This window comes from Plutella xylostella, chromosome 26 (assembly GCF_932276165.1).
Source record: "Plutella xylostella chromosome 26, ilPluXylo3.1, whole genome shotgun sequence".
Classification (NCBI taxonomy): Eukaryota; Metazoa; Arthropoda; class Insecta; order Lepidoptera; family Plutellidae; genus Plutella; species Plutella xylostella.
Window position 1 is genome coordinate 2,256,936 of NC_064006.1, and position 18,859 is coordinate 2,275,794.

Below are 18,859 nucleotides of genomic sequence, written 5' to 3' on the forward strand. Positions count from 1 at the left end.
AAGGCGGCGGTGGCGGCGGCGACGACGGCGGCGGCGGCGGCCACGACAAGAAGAAGATGATGATGATGGCGATGATGTGTATGAAGATGAAACTGATGATGGTGAGTCACTAAAATCTACATAGACAATATACACACGAGCAATGAAAAAGTTCCAGTGACAATAGCAACAAATTTTACTCCTAAACGGATAAGACTAGCTTAATGATGTCGTCTGCAATATTGAAGTAGGTAAAGTACATAAAATAGGTAGGAACATACATTACAGTAAAATTACATAATCTAAATTCAATGTTTGAAAAATTGAGATCATTTGGAGTCGACGTAAGTGGAACTTTTTCATTGCCCGTGCTCGTGAAAGTGGGTGTATTTGTTTTGCCCAGAGCTTGCCATGCCAGGTACAGAAGATAATAATATTTATGTTTTTCAGATGGTTCCTGCAATGATGGGAATGATGGGGATGATGTCTTTCAAAGGGATGATGTTCAGTATGATGTCATTCATGATATCGAAGGTAATACAAAAAACGATTTTTCATAAACTTTACTTTGTTTTCTGTTTATCAGGTAATTTCCGTTTATAACAATGGATTAATGTTATTTATAGTATTACCTATTGAGAGTGAAACCTTTTCTAAATTATTGTTGGAATTACACATAGGTAATATGGAATTCTAATTGGAAATACTACACTTCAATTAAAATTATATACCTAGTGTATTTGGGTATTCAAAGGGCACAAAAGTACAATTGTTATAGTCACGAATTAAAGGTTGTTCTGAATGATATAAATATTCAATTTATTCTCTTGGATCGGTGATTAAGTGTAGCCCCTTTCTGATTTTCAATATACCTACCTTATTTACGTTACTCTTTGACATATATAATTATGTAATTAACAAATAATAAATTATCTACTCGACTGCACAACACAATAATCCATTCCATGACTGATTCCATTAGCAAAACTAATCAATCATTTGTTGCTCTAGCCCTTCTCTAGCGTCGGCCAGTCATGGGGCTACCATTTATCTTGGCTCATTGTAATGTCGTATTTCTTTCAGATGATGCTCCTAATGAAAATACTTGAGGCGAAGAAGGGCGGCGGCGGCGGCGGCGGCGGCGGGGGCGATGCGGTAAGAATGGACTAGAAATAAATCTGTTATGATTGTGATTCTCACATGTATATCCCATTTCGCGTACTCATATAACTTAATAAGAGTTTTTAGGAGGTTTAAAATCATGAATTAGGAAACATTCTGTGAGTAAAAAGGCACGTACAAGTTCTACGCAGCAACGCGTGGCTACTATATACTTGGGACTAAACTTACTATTGGGACGTATAAACGACCATTATTTTGGGACGACGCGATGCTACGCAGCGCAACGCACCAATGGGGCCTCACGTTTAAGCATTGACTTCTTAAGCTCTGTAACACACTGTACTCACACGCTGTTAGAGTTAGGTTTCTATGCCTAAAACTATGATAAAGAGGTAGACTGAGCATTTGTAGACCAGTGAATGCTTATTTACAATGAAATCTAAAAGTTTCCCATACCGACTTTTGGTTCTAGCCTTTGCCAACCACGTACCTAAGTATTTATTTTTAAAAGAAATAACCATTTTTGAAATTTCAAAGGGATGGGCGGCCGGTGGCGGCGGCGGCGGCGCGTGGATGCCGGCAGGTATTTTTCCAGTATAATGAACTTAAACATTAAGAAAACTTAAACAAACTTAAAACTGTAACATTTCAACATCCAGGTGGACAGGATTACTCGGGTGGAGGCGGTGGAGGATACGACGCTAACGGGCAGTGGCAAACTGGTAGATCACTATCCGGTGACGACGAAACAGATAGAAATCTATCCGAAGACACCGAAACAAATGAAGACGAAAATCAGCCAATGATCACTTATGTTGCACCAGTTAACCATAATACTGAGAGTCTCGAGGAACCATTTGTATATTCTGTTAAAAATCTAAGGGATGAAATCGTCAAAATGAAGACCCAAGAGGATTATGGTGATGCCGAAGAAAAATTAGGAAGTCAAAGAAAATCTAGAAGTAAAAGAGGAATAGTGGACATGATACAAAGCGCTTATCTGTATTGGCTACAAAAAATTATTGGTCCAAACCGTTTGAACAAATATGGATTGAACTATCCGAAATACAAAATCATTAATGGTGTCAAATACGTGTACAGTCCAATCAGAAATATTTATAAGCCTAAAGCTCCGAAAGCTATTCAACCTGAATCGGTAAACGCAATCAAGCCTACTGAAGGATTCAAACCTATAGTAATGGTGGAGGATTACAATAAAGGGGAGATTGTCGAAGTGGCAGAAGAAGGTAGAAGTAAGAAGAATAAGCTACAGAAAATGAAAGAAACTGTAGAAGAGGTGGTAGAAGATAATCCATGGCAATGACTATATTATTTAGTGAAATTAGACGAACTGGACTCGTTAGTCTCGCCTATATTTACGTCGTATTTATTTATGTAACCTACTTTTAAATATTTATTGTTAGCCTTAACATTAGTACTTTAAATTGTAATTACTTATCTTATGTAAGAAATCAGTCAATAAATGCATTCTTTATAACGCATTTTGTTTCTGTGTTGATAATACCACCAATCACCTTCCACTTATTCTAATAAAATTTTGTGCGCAAACACATTCAAAGCGCGCCATCTATACTAAAACACACGTACTACGTACTCGCATGATTCACTATAATTGAGTGAGAAAGAAAGTTATAGTACCTATCTATCTTGTAGAAAGCAAAATATAGTCAGTAGGTGCTAGACTGGTGTAGAGATGGCGATACATGTAAGAGAAAAATATATAAGTGAGTAGTATTGGAATATTGATATTTTAAACTATATAAAATAAACACTCAATTATTATACATAATGAAGTCTTGCCTAAAAGAAGGAATTGATAGACTAGTGTAGTAACTATCGTAATTCATGTTTTACTGCAAAGCCTTAAATAAATACTTATGAAAATAAATAATTATGCTATATTGTGTATTAAAAAGTCATTATTGCTTGTGAATAGCTCTAGCGACAGCGGAAATTGCCAATTTATGAAGAATTGGCAATGAACAGACAAAATTCTTTGTTAAAAATTGTTGCCTTAGAAAATTATTGTTTACATTATGCTCGTACTGGTATGTAGGTATATGTCTATTGAGCAATTTTTGAACGTATAATATATTAGTATTTTTTTGAGCCTCTTTTCTAAAATAAAAAGGATGTATACAGTACTTTTGTATGTGTACTTTGTAAAAATTGATTTTTTAGCAATGATGACATTTTTCCAGTAGAAAATGAGATAGAATAAATTCTTCCAGAGTTAAATGAAAAAAAACTTTTAACGTAAATTTAAGGTACTGTCAACATTAAATTTAATAAGAAACTGTGCCTTCAGAATCGACGTCAATATCAAGACAACTTAACCGGTGTTGGTATGTAAGTAGGTGTATTACCTAATTTAGCTTAATTTCATTTATTCGGGGTTGTCAAGGAACATAATAAATCATCAACACTTTCAACAAAATATTCTTTACTTCATAATAAATTACTTCAATAAATTAATCGTTAGCACTAACATAAATTAATGGGTTTCCAGCCACAACTTTAACAAGCTTCAGGAGCAAATGTCGCAATCATGATTAAGGTAATTACATAAATTAAATCATGAAAACTACTGTGATATTTTACCTAACTCCAACGAAAATGAATGTTTTTATGCTTTGTGACATTAAAATGCAAGCAAAAGAATTATCGCACAACAAGAAAAATCTTTGTTTTTGCAAAGCTTACTCATGAGCAAAGGTTTAAAATACTAAAAAGACTATTATAGCCATTTAAATTCGACATTATGGTAAAAATTTGCATTATGATAGTAGGTAAATCTTACACCTCTACACACACACATCCATCACATCGCAAAGGAACAAAATCATACTACTATTAAACTAACAGTAACACTTATTACACTTTCAAAAAGATACGAGTAGCGAATGTATGCCTTATGTAGCATAATGAATAGGTAGCATGATCGAAATAAGCGAGTTTAGATCGTCACTCTACTTAGGTTCGACCATCTTATAAATCGTGTTCACATTATCTTTTGAACAGTGTAACAAGTAGTACTACGATTCACGTAACTTGGCCAAAATGGCGACACTATACTTTCAATATCAATTATTATCACCTCGTTACTTTAAAATGGTGTTTTTTTTCTGTCCATGTCAATTAATTTATCCATGTTTCTGCTGTTGACTGACAGACTGAGCGGCTAGTTTCTTTGAATTATCACAGGAAAATTAGTCAAGTTACGTCAACCGAAGTCTCCTCCAACTAAATTTATAACCTAGAAACAGTGGGCGCGTATTTCATCCATCCCTTGTACGGCAGTGGGGTGTCCATCGTATCGATGTCCCGTCTTCTCCGGTGGTGACCATGATGTCCTGCGTAGATGACCTGGTGATCCTCATGGTCATCATGTGAGGATAGTTTCTTGATCCCCACCACTGCTGATAGGAGGAGAGCCAGCGCGGATAGGGCTAGAGCCTGTGAAAGAAGTTTTATGGTTTATTTATTATTTATTGACCTTAATAAGGTAGAGCAAGGCCAAATATGTATCTTTATCTTTAAAAGTATCATTGGTTGGGCCGAGGACGTTGGACCTGATCGTTCCTACCAGTGCTATGCTAAAGGGGACCAATGAATATGATTGGTGGATATCAAACGCATTCATATAGAAACTTAGCACACATAAAGCTATGCTGATAGGCAATTTGAAATTTATCTTTAACTGATTTCGATGTAGGATACGTTTTCCGTTTTCCCCCCGGAAAGTTCACTAATATAATATTACCCTGCAAAAATAGCATACCAATCAAATATACTCGTAACAATATTTTTCATACGGCAACTTTTTCTAGCATCTGATAAAAAGCAGGAAAAAGTTGGCACTTTTTGTTGTCGTAACAAGTTTCTTGTGGTGATAAATGGCTTAAGTTTTTTGTGTGCAATGAACACTGTTGGGGCTGAAAAATTCAGCAGTTTAATGCTAGACTTTTCAGCGCTAAATTTGATTTATTTTCAGTGTACGTTTTAGGGTTCGTTAACGGAAACGCATAAGATTGAATTATTGTACAGGTCGTTGCAAAAACAACTTTCTAAATAGCATATAGCCTATATATATCCCTAAATTTATCTTGCATTTTGCCAGATGGCCAGCGTAATCATGAATTATGGGACTCCCCCCTTATGTATTCACCATAGTATTTAAGTTAGAATAGAATAGAATAAGAATAAGAATAAGAATAATATTTATTCAGATAACTATAGGTAGTATTTTAACAATAGGATAACTCTTAATGCTAAAGGTAGATATGAAATACTGCTCTGAACTAGGAAATAACAGAGTTTTTCCTGTGTTTCAGAAGAAGTTGCCTATAGTTACATGGCCTAGGCCTAAGCCCTTCCTTCATTGGAAGGAGACCCGTGCCCTAGCAGTGGGGACGTAATGGGTCGTGATGATGATGATGATGATAGTTACATGGAAAAAGAAACAAACGTTGTAAATTTAATGCACGAAATTTATTCAGCATGAATTTATTATAATACGAAATCTGTAACTAGCGTCGTTCTATTGAAACGAAGCGCTTAGCCCGACAACATTTGAATACATACATGCATGCAGCTTACGCCAAATCGATGCAACCACGACCTGAATCATCTGTTACATTATTCATGATGCAAGATGCATGTGTGGGAGAGAGATGGAATAATGTTTCACGGTTACGGATTTTAATAGTTTTCTATTGAAAAATTCTAGTTTTATTGAATGTGAAATTTCTTCAAATTTGAGATTGGATTTACATCGAAAATTTAATTAATTTAATTGGATTTCGTGGCTATTATCTTTCTGAAACACTATACATATAATATAATTATGTATATGTGTCCATTACCAGAGGTTTATTTTTAATTTAATACCTGTGGGTAAAATTATTTTATTTATTGCTAAATCTAAAGTAGATCATAATGATAGAATATGTTAATCATACCAAATCGACTTAATCGTGAGATTTGTCAGGTATTTTGGTTCATGCAAAAAAAACCAAAAGCGCCCTTATATTTCGTAAATAACTTTTAGTCAATCTGTAGTTTTATCTGGCGTCAGCTTGATATCTTGGCTGTCGTATTGCCAGTTTCAATATATCCTGTAGCGTTCCAGTTGAAATATAGGTACTTCTTACAAGAACTGTTAAAACTGTTATTTGTAGTATAGGAACATTCAGTTTTCTGCTAGTTGATATATAGGTAGTAAAAAAACATAGTTGAGCTAACTGCGTACCTCAATCTTGCCGATGAAATAAATAATTATGATTTTTACATAATATTAATTTCTCAAACTGGGATTGATTGAAATACAACGTGAATTCTCGGTGACCTTTGTAAAACTAGCTGCTGATCCTCAATCTCATCCTAAAAATATACTGAAAATGATAAATTTATAACAAAAAAATATATATTTTTTTACACAACTTAACACATTTTATTTAAAAAATTATATTAAACCATTTCGCAAATTCTCAGTCACTGAGAAGGAGAAATGGCGACAGAAACTGAAGTCTAGCGGATTGAGCTCTATTATACGTAAGCGCTGACCGGTCTTCCCTGTAGTACATTAAATTAAAACATTACACAGAACATTAATTTAATTAAACTTTAATTTTCACCTTTCTTGGTGTTGCTAAAAGAGAAGAGTTTTGATACATACAAAATTTCAGATTTGCTTTACCGATTTCTCGTGAAACTTTTGTAGACTGTCGAATTCGTGCTTACAGGACTCCTGGGCCTCAAGTCTGCTAAGGAATGGCGGCTCAATGCTATGTCGTCTGAATGGTTTTCGGACTTTAGGTACCTATCTTTTTTCTCTTGGTTAGTGAGTCCCAGTAGTGCAATATGAAACACTGAACACTTATTACTGTTTATCAACGTTAGTTCTTTTAAAAAGATGCAATAAATATTTCCTAAAACGTAGATAATGAATACCTACTGTGCGAAATCCATGCTGCCGACACACAACTGTGCCGCCATTCCTTAGCAGACTTGGGCCCTGTATATCTCCATCCATTGAAAGAGCCTAACTCATCCGAAGCGTGATTCTCATGAAATTTCCTGCCAGAATTAATTTAAAATTGTTACAAATTAATAATTACTTACCTACAGTTAATTCAACATTTCTTTGAACATTGTGTGCGTGCATTAAACTGTAGCTTCCGCGATCAAATAATAACAAATAGTAGAAATGTTATCATGCAATATAGCATCATGCAGTGTTTAATGAAACCCATCGAAAATAAAACAATTTATGAGCATTGTAAATTAGGAAGAAGTAATGGAGACCGCGACTAGGCCAACGTAGTGTGGGACGCCCTCCGGCTAGATGGGGTAACGATTTGCGAAAGGTGGCTGGTTATGATTGGATGCGGAAAGCTAAATATCGCATCCAGTGGCGTGCTTTGGGAGAGGCCTACGTCCAGCAGTGGACTGCTATAGGCTGATGATGATGTAAATTATATTAATTCATTTACTTAGGTGTGTTTATTCAATTTATTGCTAGGTATATTGGAATGCAACAGGCTATATAGTGTTATGTTATTTATTTATAGTTACTTACTGACTAAATTTAAAATTCGTTAAAAAATCTACTTCCCACAATAAACAAGTCACGTGAACGACTAAGTGTTTCAAAAAAATATCATAAGTTCTACGAAACAAAGCAAGATCAAATTGTCAAGAGTCACCTTAAGGCAGATTCACACACTGTTTAGCGCGAGTATTTAGTAGACGTACATTGCAGGGCTTTTTGTATAGTATTTGCAAAACTTTTGTTAGAACCATACATACTCAACCATGTACGTTGTACGTCTACTACTAGCCTTAGTACGGTCAGGTGCAGAGAAACCTGACCCCCGTCTTATAGTAACAGTTCTTCCGAGGGGGGTCAGGTTTCTCTGCACCTTACTGTACCAACCTATGCGACTGTGGTACCGCCCTCCAGACTATGGAGCATTTACTCTCCTGTCCCCTGTGCCCTTCCACCTGCACACGGGAAGACTTACTCCACGCCAACCAGAATGCTGTCAAAGTTGCCTCTTTTTGGTCTGGACAAATTTAAAATCGCAAGTTTACTGTCACGAAAGAAGAAGATGTAGGCACGTCTACTTAACACTCGCACTAAACAGTGTGTGAATCAGCCTTTACGCTTACTATATTACACCCTTACAGCTCGTGACTTCCTGCTAGGAAATAGTGCACAGTATAAACACTAACGCATGTTATCCGTTAAGGGTTACGACGTAAATTGATACAGCCCTGTATCGCCGATGATGTCAGCTCGCTGACAGGAATTGATAGCTGCACTGGATTAGCTACAGGAGTGTGCGATGCAGTTTTCTGCTGCTTACAATGTGCAATAGGTCCTAGACGGTCAATTATATTGCGCAATATTGACAATTGTGCAATATAATTGAAGATTGCGAAAACGTCATTTGGATTAAAAACTTATTGCATCCTAACTATATAATATTATAAATGCAAAAGTAACTGTGTCTGTCTGTCTGTTACTCTTTCCCGCCAAAACTACTGAACGGATTTCAATGAAATTTGGTATACATACGGTCTAGACCCTGGGAAAGAACATAGGCTACTTTTTATCACGGAATTCCCACGGGAAAACTTTTTAAGGCGAAGCGAAGCGCGCGGGAACAGTTGGTAATAAATATATTGCACGATATTATTGTAGGTCTAGTGTCCGCTTAAGGCGATGCGACTTTTCATATAATTTCCCCAAGATTTTTATATTGATATGCCAGAGATACGGTTTCATATCCCGGCGCAAACATCTACCAATGTGTTATTTGAATTTAAATACAATGTTTTGAGGAAATCTGCACATATATAGATTTAGCACATCCAGATACGTGAACCCACCAACCCGCAGTGGACCAGCGTGGTGGGAAATGATCCAAGCTTAGGAAGGCATAGTTTAGACCTAGGGGTTATGCACAAAGGTTTCATTCGAGATTGTCAGGCGCAGGTACAGTGATTCATACACTCCCACAGAAAAATGCCAGAATATAATAGTTTGCTTTATAATTCTACTGAACGTTATTTTAACTCCATCAAGAACACAATTTTTCAATTCATTATTCTTAGCTTTTACCTAGTACAATTTTTCATAAAATCTTCCTACGACCCTTAATATCTGTACCATAAGGTTTCAACTCAAACAGCATAAACTCTCGTCTATTCCCTCTCAGCACTGTGTATAAAGCTTTTCCTAAGACTAGTTTGATAGTAATTCGCGAGCAAACAAACGTTAACTGTCTAGTACGGACATGAGTGAAGAAACGGTAGTTTTATGATCAAATTTAGCTCGTTTGTCTCACACAATAAGGACTGTACGAAGTGCACAGTGTAACGGTAAGCTAGTTGTAGAGTGTACGGCGAGCGTTGGCTAGTCTAATTGGTAAAAGTGAATAACTACAGTACACTTGCTCGAGCACCGTGTCGGATGGTGAAAGAAGTGAACAGTAACAGAGGAACTTAATAAAAAAAAGTTAGTATTTGAGTAGTATTGTTACTTCTTTTTGGCGTATCAAAGGTGAACAGATTAGCCAGTCAGATAAGTTATCAGTGGCATCAGTGGCCACCATTTTAAGATTTTATTTCAACGTGTATTTTATTACTTCATAAATGTTATTTCGTTTTGACTTCGCGATAGGGCCCGTGGCTATGCATGACTGACGCATCGTCGGATGAGTGTTGGTTACATCTTTGATGTGTGCAACAAAAACCGACAGCAAACGGATCGGTGGCAGATGGACGTGAAATGGCCACCACATATTTTGTAATCTGTTTTGTTAAATTAGTTAATCAGTAACTTTATGCAAGTAACTATACTTCCGATAAACCTACTGATTTTGATAGTGGCTACAAACTTAGGATTAAGTTAAAAACATGTAAGTAAATGGGATAAATAAATGGTTTAAAAAATATTCCTAAATTACCCCCCTACACATTCCCGGATACATCCGGAGATGATAATTATACTACAGGCGTTTATAGTAGGCTTCAGCTTGGACAGATTCCCACCACGCTGGTCCACTGCAGGTTTGTGGGGTCACACATTTATACATACTAAATCTGAATGTGTAGGTTTACTTACGAAAAAAAATTACTATTTTTCAAATGTATATAATGACTGTCCTCTTGTATTTTCTAAAATCTGAACGCAACAATAAACTACAGATTAAACGAGATGTAAACTGCAATGAAATCATTTGTTTGAGTTACTACAGTTTAAACTATGTTGATTTTAATTATTTTATTTAAAAGAAATAGGATGTAACTTTACTGTAATTGGTCAAGTTTGAAAGATAATAATTATAATACACTCTAAAGTTCCGTTGACATAATATGGAACGTCAATGGAAGATGGAACTTTTTCATTGCACGTGAGTGTATACATATACAGAGTGTCCAAAAAGTCGTGGATCAAACGAAACAGGGAGATAAAGGAGGTAATTTCCAACATAATACAACACCTTTAGTTTTATTGTTTTAATCGTTGATGAAATTGTAAAAAAACTCGGTAGTAAAATTGAAAATACTAAAATAATGCATACCTATCTTTTCGTGCAATTAAGTTATGGCCATGCTGGGGAAAGATTTTATGTTGGTAATTACCTTCTTTATCTCCCTGTTTCGTTTGATCCATGACTTTTTGACACCCTATATATAGGATAAGAACGGTTTGTAAAGGATACCTACCTTCTACCATTGATAGTTCCCCGATAAATTTATCACTGTTTCACAGTCCATTTTTTCAACATAACCTTAAAAAAAACAGTAGGTAAATAAAAGTAAAAATTAAATAGAAATCACAATTAAGATGCTGTAAGTGATGTGTCTTCATCTGAGAGCATACGATACATATATTTTCAATTTCAACAGATCACAGATAAGTGAAGATGAACACTTTCTACACTGCACTGTCATTAGAAATGCATTCTCTCCGGAATCAGAGGTAAGTGTGAGTGTTTATGATCCCCTTCGCCTGATAATATTCATTGGTGAGATGAACTTAAGTTGATGTAAAACTTTTACTGAATAATGTACCATACGAAGGATAACTATGTCTGATACCCTTTTACAGCTATGATTCAATTATACCTATTGATCTAAAAATGTTGCTTCTCTATAGAATATTTGATGGTCACTTGACTGAATTTTTTATGTATATATATATATATACATAAAATATATATTTATATGTAATAGGTATTATGGAGAAGGATATTTTTTGCGCGAATGCAAATTTCATAGAACATCTGTTTGACACCCTCAGTGTGTTTAATTTCACCCCGTTTCGTCTTAGTATACCGCTTTAGCAACATTCTGTATAGCATATTATTATGCTATCTAGAGTTTTTTTGACTCAGCATAGCAATATGCATTAAGTAAGTAGTGATATTCAGTTTTCCCAATTTTTAGGTTAATTTGTCATTATTATGTATCTTTTTGTTTTGAGTGAAATAAATTTAATGCTTCTTTATGTTAAAATACCTACATTGATGATTTCATGTTATCATTTGTACCTAAAATTTTTAGGCGTTCTTACAAAAGAAGCTTATTATGGCAAAGAAATAGACACATTCTATTTTGGGTCACCACAATAAAGGCTCTTAAACTACCGTCATTATTTCTGATTAAACTCATCTCAAGGGTACAATGCATATTTTTATTGTCTAACAAGATCCTTAACCCTAATTTGCGATGCCCTAAAATAGTTACAAACGAGTGGACAGCACTTTTTTTTGTGGACGATTACATCGTAATCATCATTAACCGGTAATCGTCCACAAAAAAATTAAGGTAAGAAGCTTAATTTATTATAATAATATTTTTCACAGTAAAATTGTAAACGTTCAGATTCATTATTTAGCGAACTACCTGCAAGTAAAGTAGGTACCTACTTACATTCATTTAAAATACCTATAAAAGTTATACATTTTAAGTCTCTCAAAAAAAAATTGGGGTGTTTAACACCACACTCACCCTAATAAGGGTTAAATCTGTTCCAAAACCACGACTAGCAAATTATTAGTCTCCAGGTGCTAGTTAACGAAAACTAACTTTTTAATGTAGGTCCCTGATTAGTGAGCAGCGCACGGTGGAGCATGCAGCTGTTAGTGGTCCTGGGTTTGATTTCCGGCCGGGATTATTTAAAACTGAGATAAAAAGTTGTCAATGCGTTAATCCATGGTGACAGCTTTCAGGGTGGCAAATTTCATAAAAATTGGTCCAGTTTTCCCGTGAAAGGGTACTTCATATTTCTTTCACATTTATAACAGGTATGTAAGATGTTTTCTCGGGACTTGATAGACAGATTTACACATGACTTGGTACCTAGTGATTGCAAAAACCGATTTTGTTAATAAAAACATATGCCCCCAAACAATTCACCTCTCTCAATTGGAATATATCCATACATTTCTTAATTACAGCTGAAACAAACTATGTTAAATCACACACGATAAATTTACCTAAACATACCAATAATAAAACCAAACTTATAACATCTCCGTATTTGAGTAATAGTAGCAATGCATTCATAAACTTTAAAACCCATAAATCAATTCAAAGTGACTAAGCAAAGATAACACAGCCAATTTATCTTTACGAGTACACTAACGATTGAATTAAGTCACTTTTCAATCATTCAAACACACTTTGATAAATCGATATTGCACGAGATTTTGTCATAATGAATATCATATCACATCAGTGGATGTCACTTAAATGGTCATGAAAATAGTTATGTGTAAGAATGAGTAATGTGTTCATTAAATGGTAAGATCATTAATGGTTTCAGTATGAATTTAATTATTGTAATTTTATTTATGAAGGTGCATGTTATAATATTTCTTTTCATCACCTATTAGTGTAACGGATCCTTATCTACATGAACAATCTACACGTTATGTAAAATATGCATATTACCATGAAGAATAATAATCATAAAATTTTAATGATATTGATATATTGTTTGTATATATAATAGGCTCCAACACTACTGGGCTAATATATGTAAAAAGAAATATGTCACCATTATACAATGCTGCATTATTTCTAGCCTGGATGTCCCTAACAAATCCTGAAAAGACAATGCGAAGCAGTGGACTTGCTACTCATATAAAAAGTCAGAAAAAAAAGAAAAAAATAGAATAGGGAACGTCTCCATTGGCGAAGAAATCGCGAAGATACTATCGTCGTGTCACGAATTTCTATATAATACACTCACGGGCAATGAAAAAGTTCCATTGAGAAAATCAGCATATTACTCCTAAATGTAAAAAACTAACTTGTAGTGACGGCTTCTGCAATATTTAGGTACATTTAATTTTAACGATGCATCAGAATATAGTCAACTAAAAACGTAAATAGTTTCTTCAAATTACGTATTAAATAATAATAAAAATTGGGTACATTGGGTGTCTGAATTTTTTAAGTGGAACAGTTTCTTTGCCCGTGAGTGTATATAATATCACAGAAGTGTCTCCACACAGCGATAAATTATCGCCGAGTGGTTGAATCCGGCGAAACGTCAACTTGTTGCAATTCTCTCGCTTGTGGACACTTCAAGAATTTCAGTTTTTGAATTTGATAAAATTATGTTGTCACCGTATGGCATGGTATATATATATATATCTATATAGATCTGACAACACACACAAAAAATACGTATCAACATGAACATAAAAGGCATAGCAAGTCTCACTTTTATAATTAGAGTTGGCTTTTAATTAAAACTGTTTATTCAATAATCATGTTGTCATTCACTTGTTAACGAGAATAGTGAGGCGTGAGTTACGTGAATGAAACATGTCATTATAGGTACGTATATGTCATTCATTATAGAAGCATATTATCGAATGTTGCTCCGTATTGTTTCGCTACAATGTAACATGTTGATGGCGTATTGAGCTAAACGTCCACCATTTTATCATTGAAAGTATTGCACGCCCCGCTAGAACGGATTGTAAGTACCTAGTATTATTTTTATAGAAAGTCACCCAAGTGCATCCACTGATCCGCAGCATACGAATCGTCTTCTGTTTATTGGCAATGCTAATATCTGGCCACAAAAGAGACCCTTTTTATCACATTTGTGTCTTTAAATTTTCACCAATGTATTTTTTTCCAAAAAGAACAAAACTCATTTTCGTTTAAATCATCCACACAAAGGTTCCGTTCGGTTAAAGGGATCCAGGTGCAGATATTTAGAGCCCCGCAGAGAATAAAATAGAATAGAATATAAATGGTATCATCTGAGAACAGAATAGATATCGAATAAGAAAAGAATGGTCACATTCGGTTCAACAGAGATACATTTAAACTTCACTTCAATAATTTTCCAGGAACCGAGGTTTTCACACAATTCCGTACCTAGTGCTAGAAGCATAGGTAGGTTTAGTTTGATCTCGATAAACGGTGAACTTTAGACTGTATAGCGTCAAAATGAAGAGTTATATTTGATTGCGACTGACTTTATCTGTATTCTACTGAACATAAAATTGTAACTGCACTCGATTGAACATCACTACGAGGAAGGTCAAATTGGAGAGAAATTATTCAAGCATGCTGTAGAATCATATCTTCGATAGATATTCCCATATGGCTTACTTTAATAAGTGCTGGACCACTGAGTTTGGATTGGTTCTCTATATTAGATCTGCTAGTTGAACTGGGTAAAGTATGTAAGGGGCACTTTATGCAAAATTGATCTTGGTACAAGAAATTTGGAGGAATGAAGCCTGATCGCTTAAAAATTTGCTATACTATGTATTACACAAATTTGACATAGCAGTCAGGATCACTAACCACTACACCAATCGGTCGTCATTGTCTATAAAATACGGAGTACCTATAGTGTGTAGTAGTTGGTGTATATTGTATTGTGCTTTTCGTCTATTGCACTGTTCTGTACACTTATAAACAAAACTCACTGTATTTGATCCCGTACCAACTGTACTACACTGAACTGTACCGACCTGTACTGAACTGTACTGAACTGTACTGAACTGTACTGAACTGTACTGAACTGTACTGAACTGTACTGAACTGTACTGAACTGTACTGAACTTTACTGAACAGTACTGAACTGTACTGAACTGTACTGAACTGAACTGAACATTACTGAACAGTACTGAACTGTACTGAACTGCACTGAAAACTTTTTTTTAATTATATTATATATATATTTTTTTTATATTTTATTACCTTCATAGTGAGTAGTCCAAGCCCGCCTATCCCGATGGCGCCGAGGGTCTTGGCGAACATGAGGCCGATGAGAGCGGCGCCCCCGCCCCCGTGCCCCTTGCCTCGCCCCGTCACTGGAATACACAGGAAAATTGCATTTGAATTACAATGGAATTGGTTCTAAATTGTAATATTATTTATAGTAAACTACTACGAACTATATGGATAAATGGCTCTTATACGATATGGAGAAGGGGCCAAGAAACTCCAGAGCCACGGTTATTCGTATCACACTGTGTTATTATCCGTGTCTATGGTAACATTCCAGGTTCTGTAACGGAGTGTGAAAATACCTATACCTAAAGAAGGCCCCAGACAACTCATATTTTTAAAATTTCACACATATACTGCGCAAAGTATACTATACCTTGTTTCACGGGGAAAGTCATCTGATACAAACAAAAACTACCTTTATTCGAATATACTAAGGGTTCTGTCAGATGTCTTTCCCCGTGAAACAAGGTATAGTATACTTTGCGCAGTATATGTGTGGGCTACATCTGTCATCATTCTATGAAAATTATCGCTTTATTTGATATTGAATAGTATTGTAATAATAAAATAAAGTCCCAAAGAAATCGTAAACTGACATTTTCCATTTAGACTTCAAACATACGAGACTTTTTCGAGGGTCCGTTAAAAAACTTTTATATTTAACAATAACAATGTATTCAGTAGATGATACAATATGACTTTTTATTTATCGATGTTGAATACAGGACAAAACTTATTGATTTGCTATAAAAAGAGGTAAGCGTTCACGTTTAAAAAACGTTTCTGATAGCTTTTTGGGAAATCCAGTTTTCCGGTTTCATAGTGGTCGTACCTGTGTTTGTGACATTAGAATCTGGCTCCTGTTCCTAGCTGACAGACATCACACGCACCATCCTAAATACCTTGCACAATTCATAAGCTTCTAACTTTAGGCTGCTATTTTCACGCATTTGAAATGTTTGCATTTTGATCTGTCAACTGCAGACTTCTCTCTCTCTCTAGTACGGGTTTTGCAATTTACGTAAACGAAAAAAGTTTTGGTTTTCTTCTGTCACCTGCGTACATTATCTGTCAAAAGTTTCATGATAGTTTCCGGTAGAGGCGGCACTTTGTATGCGAGAAAACTGAAACTTTTATAGTATTCGACAATCTATCAAACCTGTACTAGATCTACTGAAGCGACAATTCATTGTTTCATGGTGACCGTAGAGTGTGCAAGAATACACAAACATTTCCTTCCTCGTAGTTTTTGTCAATCGGTACCTACCTCAAAACGTTACACGTGTGTCAATAATTATTTATTGCATAATTTGAAAGGGGTGCGCAGATTTTTTTCTGCCGACTCCTTCTTTTATTATCTTACGAATGAACCTCCATAATGAATATACATTTTATAACATACATTGCAATGACCTTTACATGTCAGCATTTTGCCTAGGCGAATTTAAATTGTTCATTGATCGAGCTGAAAGTGAGTGGCTGTCCGGAAAACGAATATGTTGAATGTAAAAAAAAACATAAAGCTTTTGTTTTAGGGAGTACCGCAAATTGTTTTTATAGTGACAGTGTTGTAACATGGGCTATTGAATTGTATTGAAGAATGGATTGAAATGCGTATAGTTTTTTTTGTAAAGTTCACTTTTAATTATTTTATACCTACCTAGATGACATCTCATTGATAGAGCTAATTATCACTGAGAACATTTTAAAATATTTAAACTGTATGCTTATAGTTATAGGTATGAAAGCCGTAACAAGTAAAAAAAAAACGATTTGGTTTGTTCCTACTCTACAAATCTAAACAAATAATAATATGTCGAGAAATACTATCACAAACAAACTATCAACTCCTTACTTTATGTGAATGAGAAAAGCGCACGCCACAAAATCCAATTTGCACAACAAACCTGAATTTTCCTTATACGTTTCATCCACAGTCTTCAACGAATCCAGGAATATCTGCGACAACTTATCCTTTTCCACCAAATTGGGTAGTTTAACGTGCAATTCATGTCCTTGAAGGAACTTCGACATTCGATACAAAATAGTGTTCTCTCCGAAAGAGCGGCCCGCCGCTTCTTCCAGACTGTTCGATACAGGCACGCTCACTAACTTCACTCCATCTGCCAGTTCCAGGTCACCATCTAGGAACCCATGCGACCCTAGTACGGAGGTCGTCACTGACAAAACTAACACCACTACCCGGTACATTTTCTCGCGGACACTTTCAAGAAATAAGGTTCTACGGGAGACTGAGATGTTTATATAGTGATACCTTTCGAAAAAATGACGATCTGAACTAAAGCAATTGGTTTGAGGCGAGGAAAATAAAAAATAAGCTGTGGCGCGGTGAGTTATTCTGCAAAATGTTGAGAGTGGTTTGAAGTGGCTTGGATGCTTGTAAATATTTGGTTTTGAAATGGAAGCTTCAGTTACAGGGACCTGTGAAACTCATGGTTTGTTGCAATTTGATTCTAGTAGCTATGTTAGTATAAGTTAAATTGATTTTAGATTTTGGAAGAGGTGTATAGTACAAAATAAAGGTTAAACTTGGCTAGTTCTCAAAAACTCTATTGCGTATCTAAATAATACAAGTGATATGAAAATGTAGCCCGAGATACGAGTACTAACAAGACTGCCTTCATTCATATTACATTTTCTTTATTTGACAGATGCCACTTCACACATTTTTAAAGGCGCTCAGGGATACGAGTATTATTCCTTTGAAAGTTGTGATCCAAGTAATTACCCTTTAGACTGAAGGTGATAACCGTCCAGTAAAAATTGCCGAAGGCCTTCAGGTTTGAAATAGACATAAAGAATCCCGATCTATTCATTTTGAATTAATTTAATTTGGTAACTAGTAGGGTAACGTAACGTACCTAGGGACATTTTCGACTACCCCAACTTTGAATGAAGCTATCGCAGCGTAAAACTAAGATATGAATGTGAAATTTTCTTTATTCGGTAGGATATATATTATAATCTATTATCACTAAACCTGGCAACACTGCCGACGTAAACATTAGCTCCCGTAAATATTTTAAATTTCGACTGATAAAAGTGATTATAGTGCACTAAATTGTGATAACATCAAGTGTAATGAGTTTCTGAATGGATAAATAGCGAAACATCTATGATTCAATCGCTATAAAGTCACTTTTAAGAAGAAACTCTAAAGACAAAAACCGTTAACAGTTATTAAGAAATAAAGTGAATCAGCGAATTAAATCAATCAAAGAAGGCAAGACTAAGTGAAAAACCAGACAAAGAAGGTGGCCCATGTGAGATAAGTAATTAAAAAGATCATTTTTCAAAAAATAACCTAAAAACTAATTACTTTATTAGTCACCAAAAGCTGTCATCACAAATTCGATATATTTTATTACCAAAAAACGCCATCTATTGGAAGATCACGGTATCTCATAGACACAAACAAAAATCGATATCAAGC

General features: G+C 35.2%; 1 protein-coding gene across 1 annotated transcript; it reads right to left on the reverse strand.

The window, feature by feature from the left end:
* Window positions 1–3,610: 3,610 nt before the first annotated feature.
* Window positions 3,611–17,753, reverse strand: LOC105385714. Its single transcript, XM_011556135.3, has 3 exons — window positions 17,313–17,753; window positions 15,373–15,485; window positions 3,611–4,578 (listed from the first exon to the last, which is right to left on the reverse strand). Exons 1-3 carry the CDS (start codon window positions 17,614–17,616, stop codon window positions 4,372–4,374), a joined length of 624 nt encoding a protein of 207 aa, XP_011554437.3. The 5' UTR covers window positions 17,617–17,753; the 3' UTR covers window positions 3,611–4,371.
* Window positions 17,754–18,859: the final 1,106 nt, after the last annotated feature.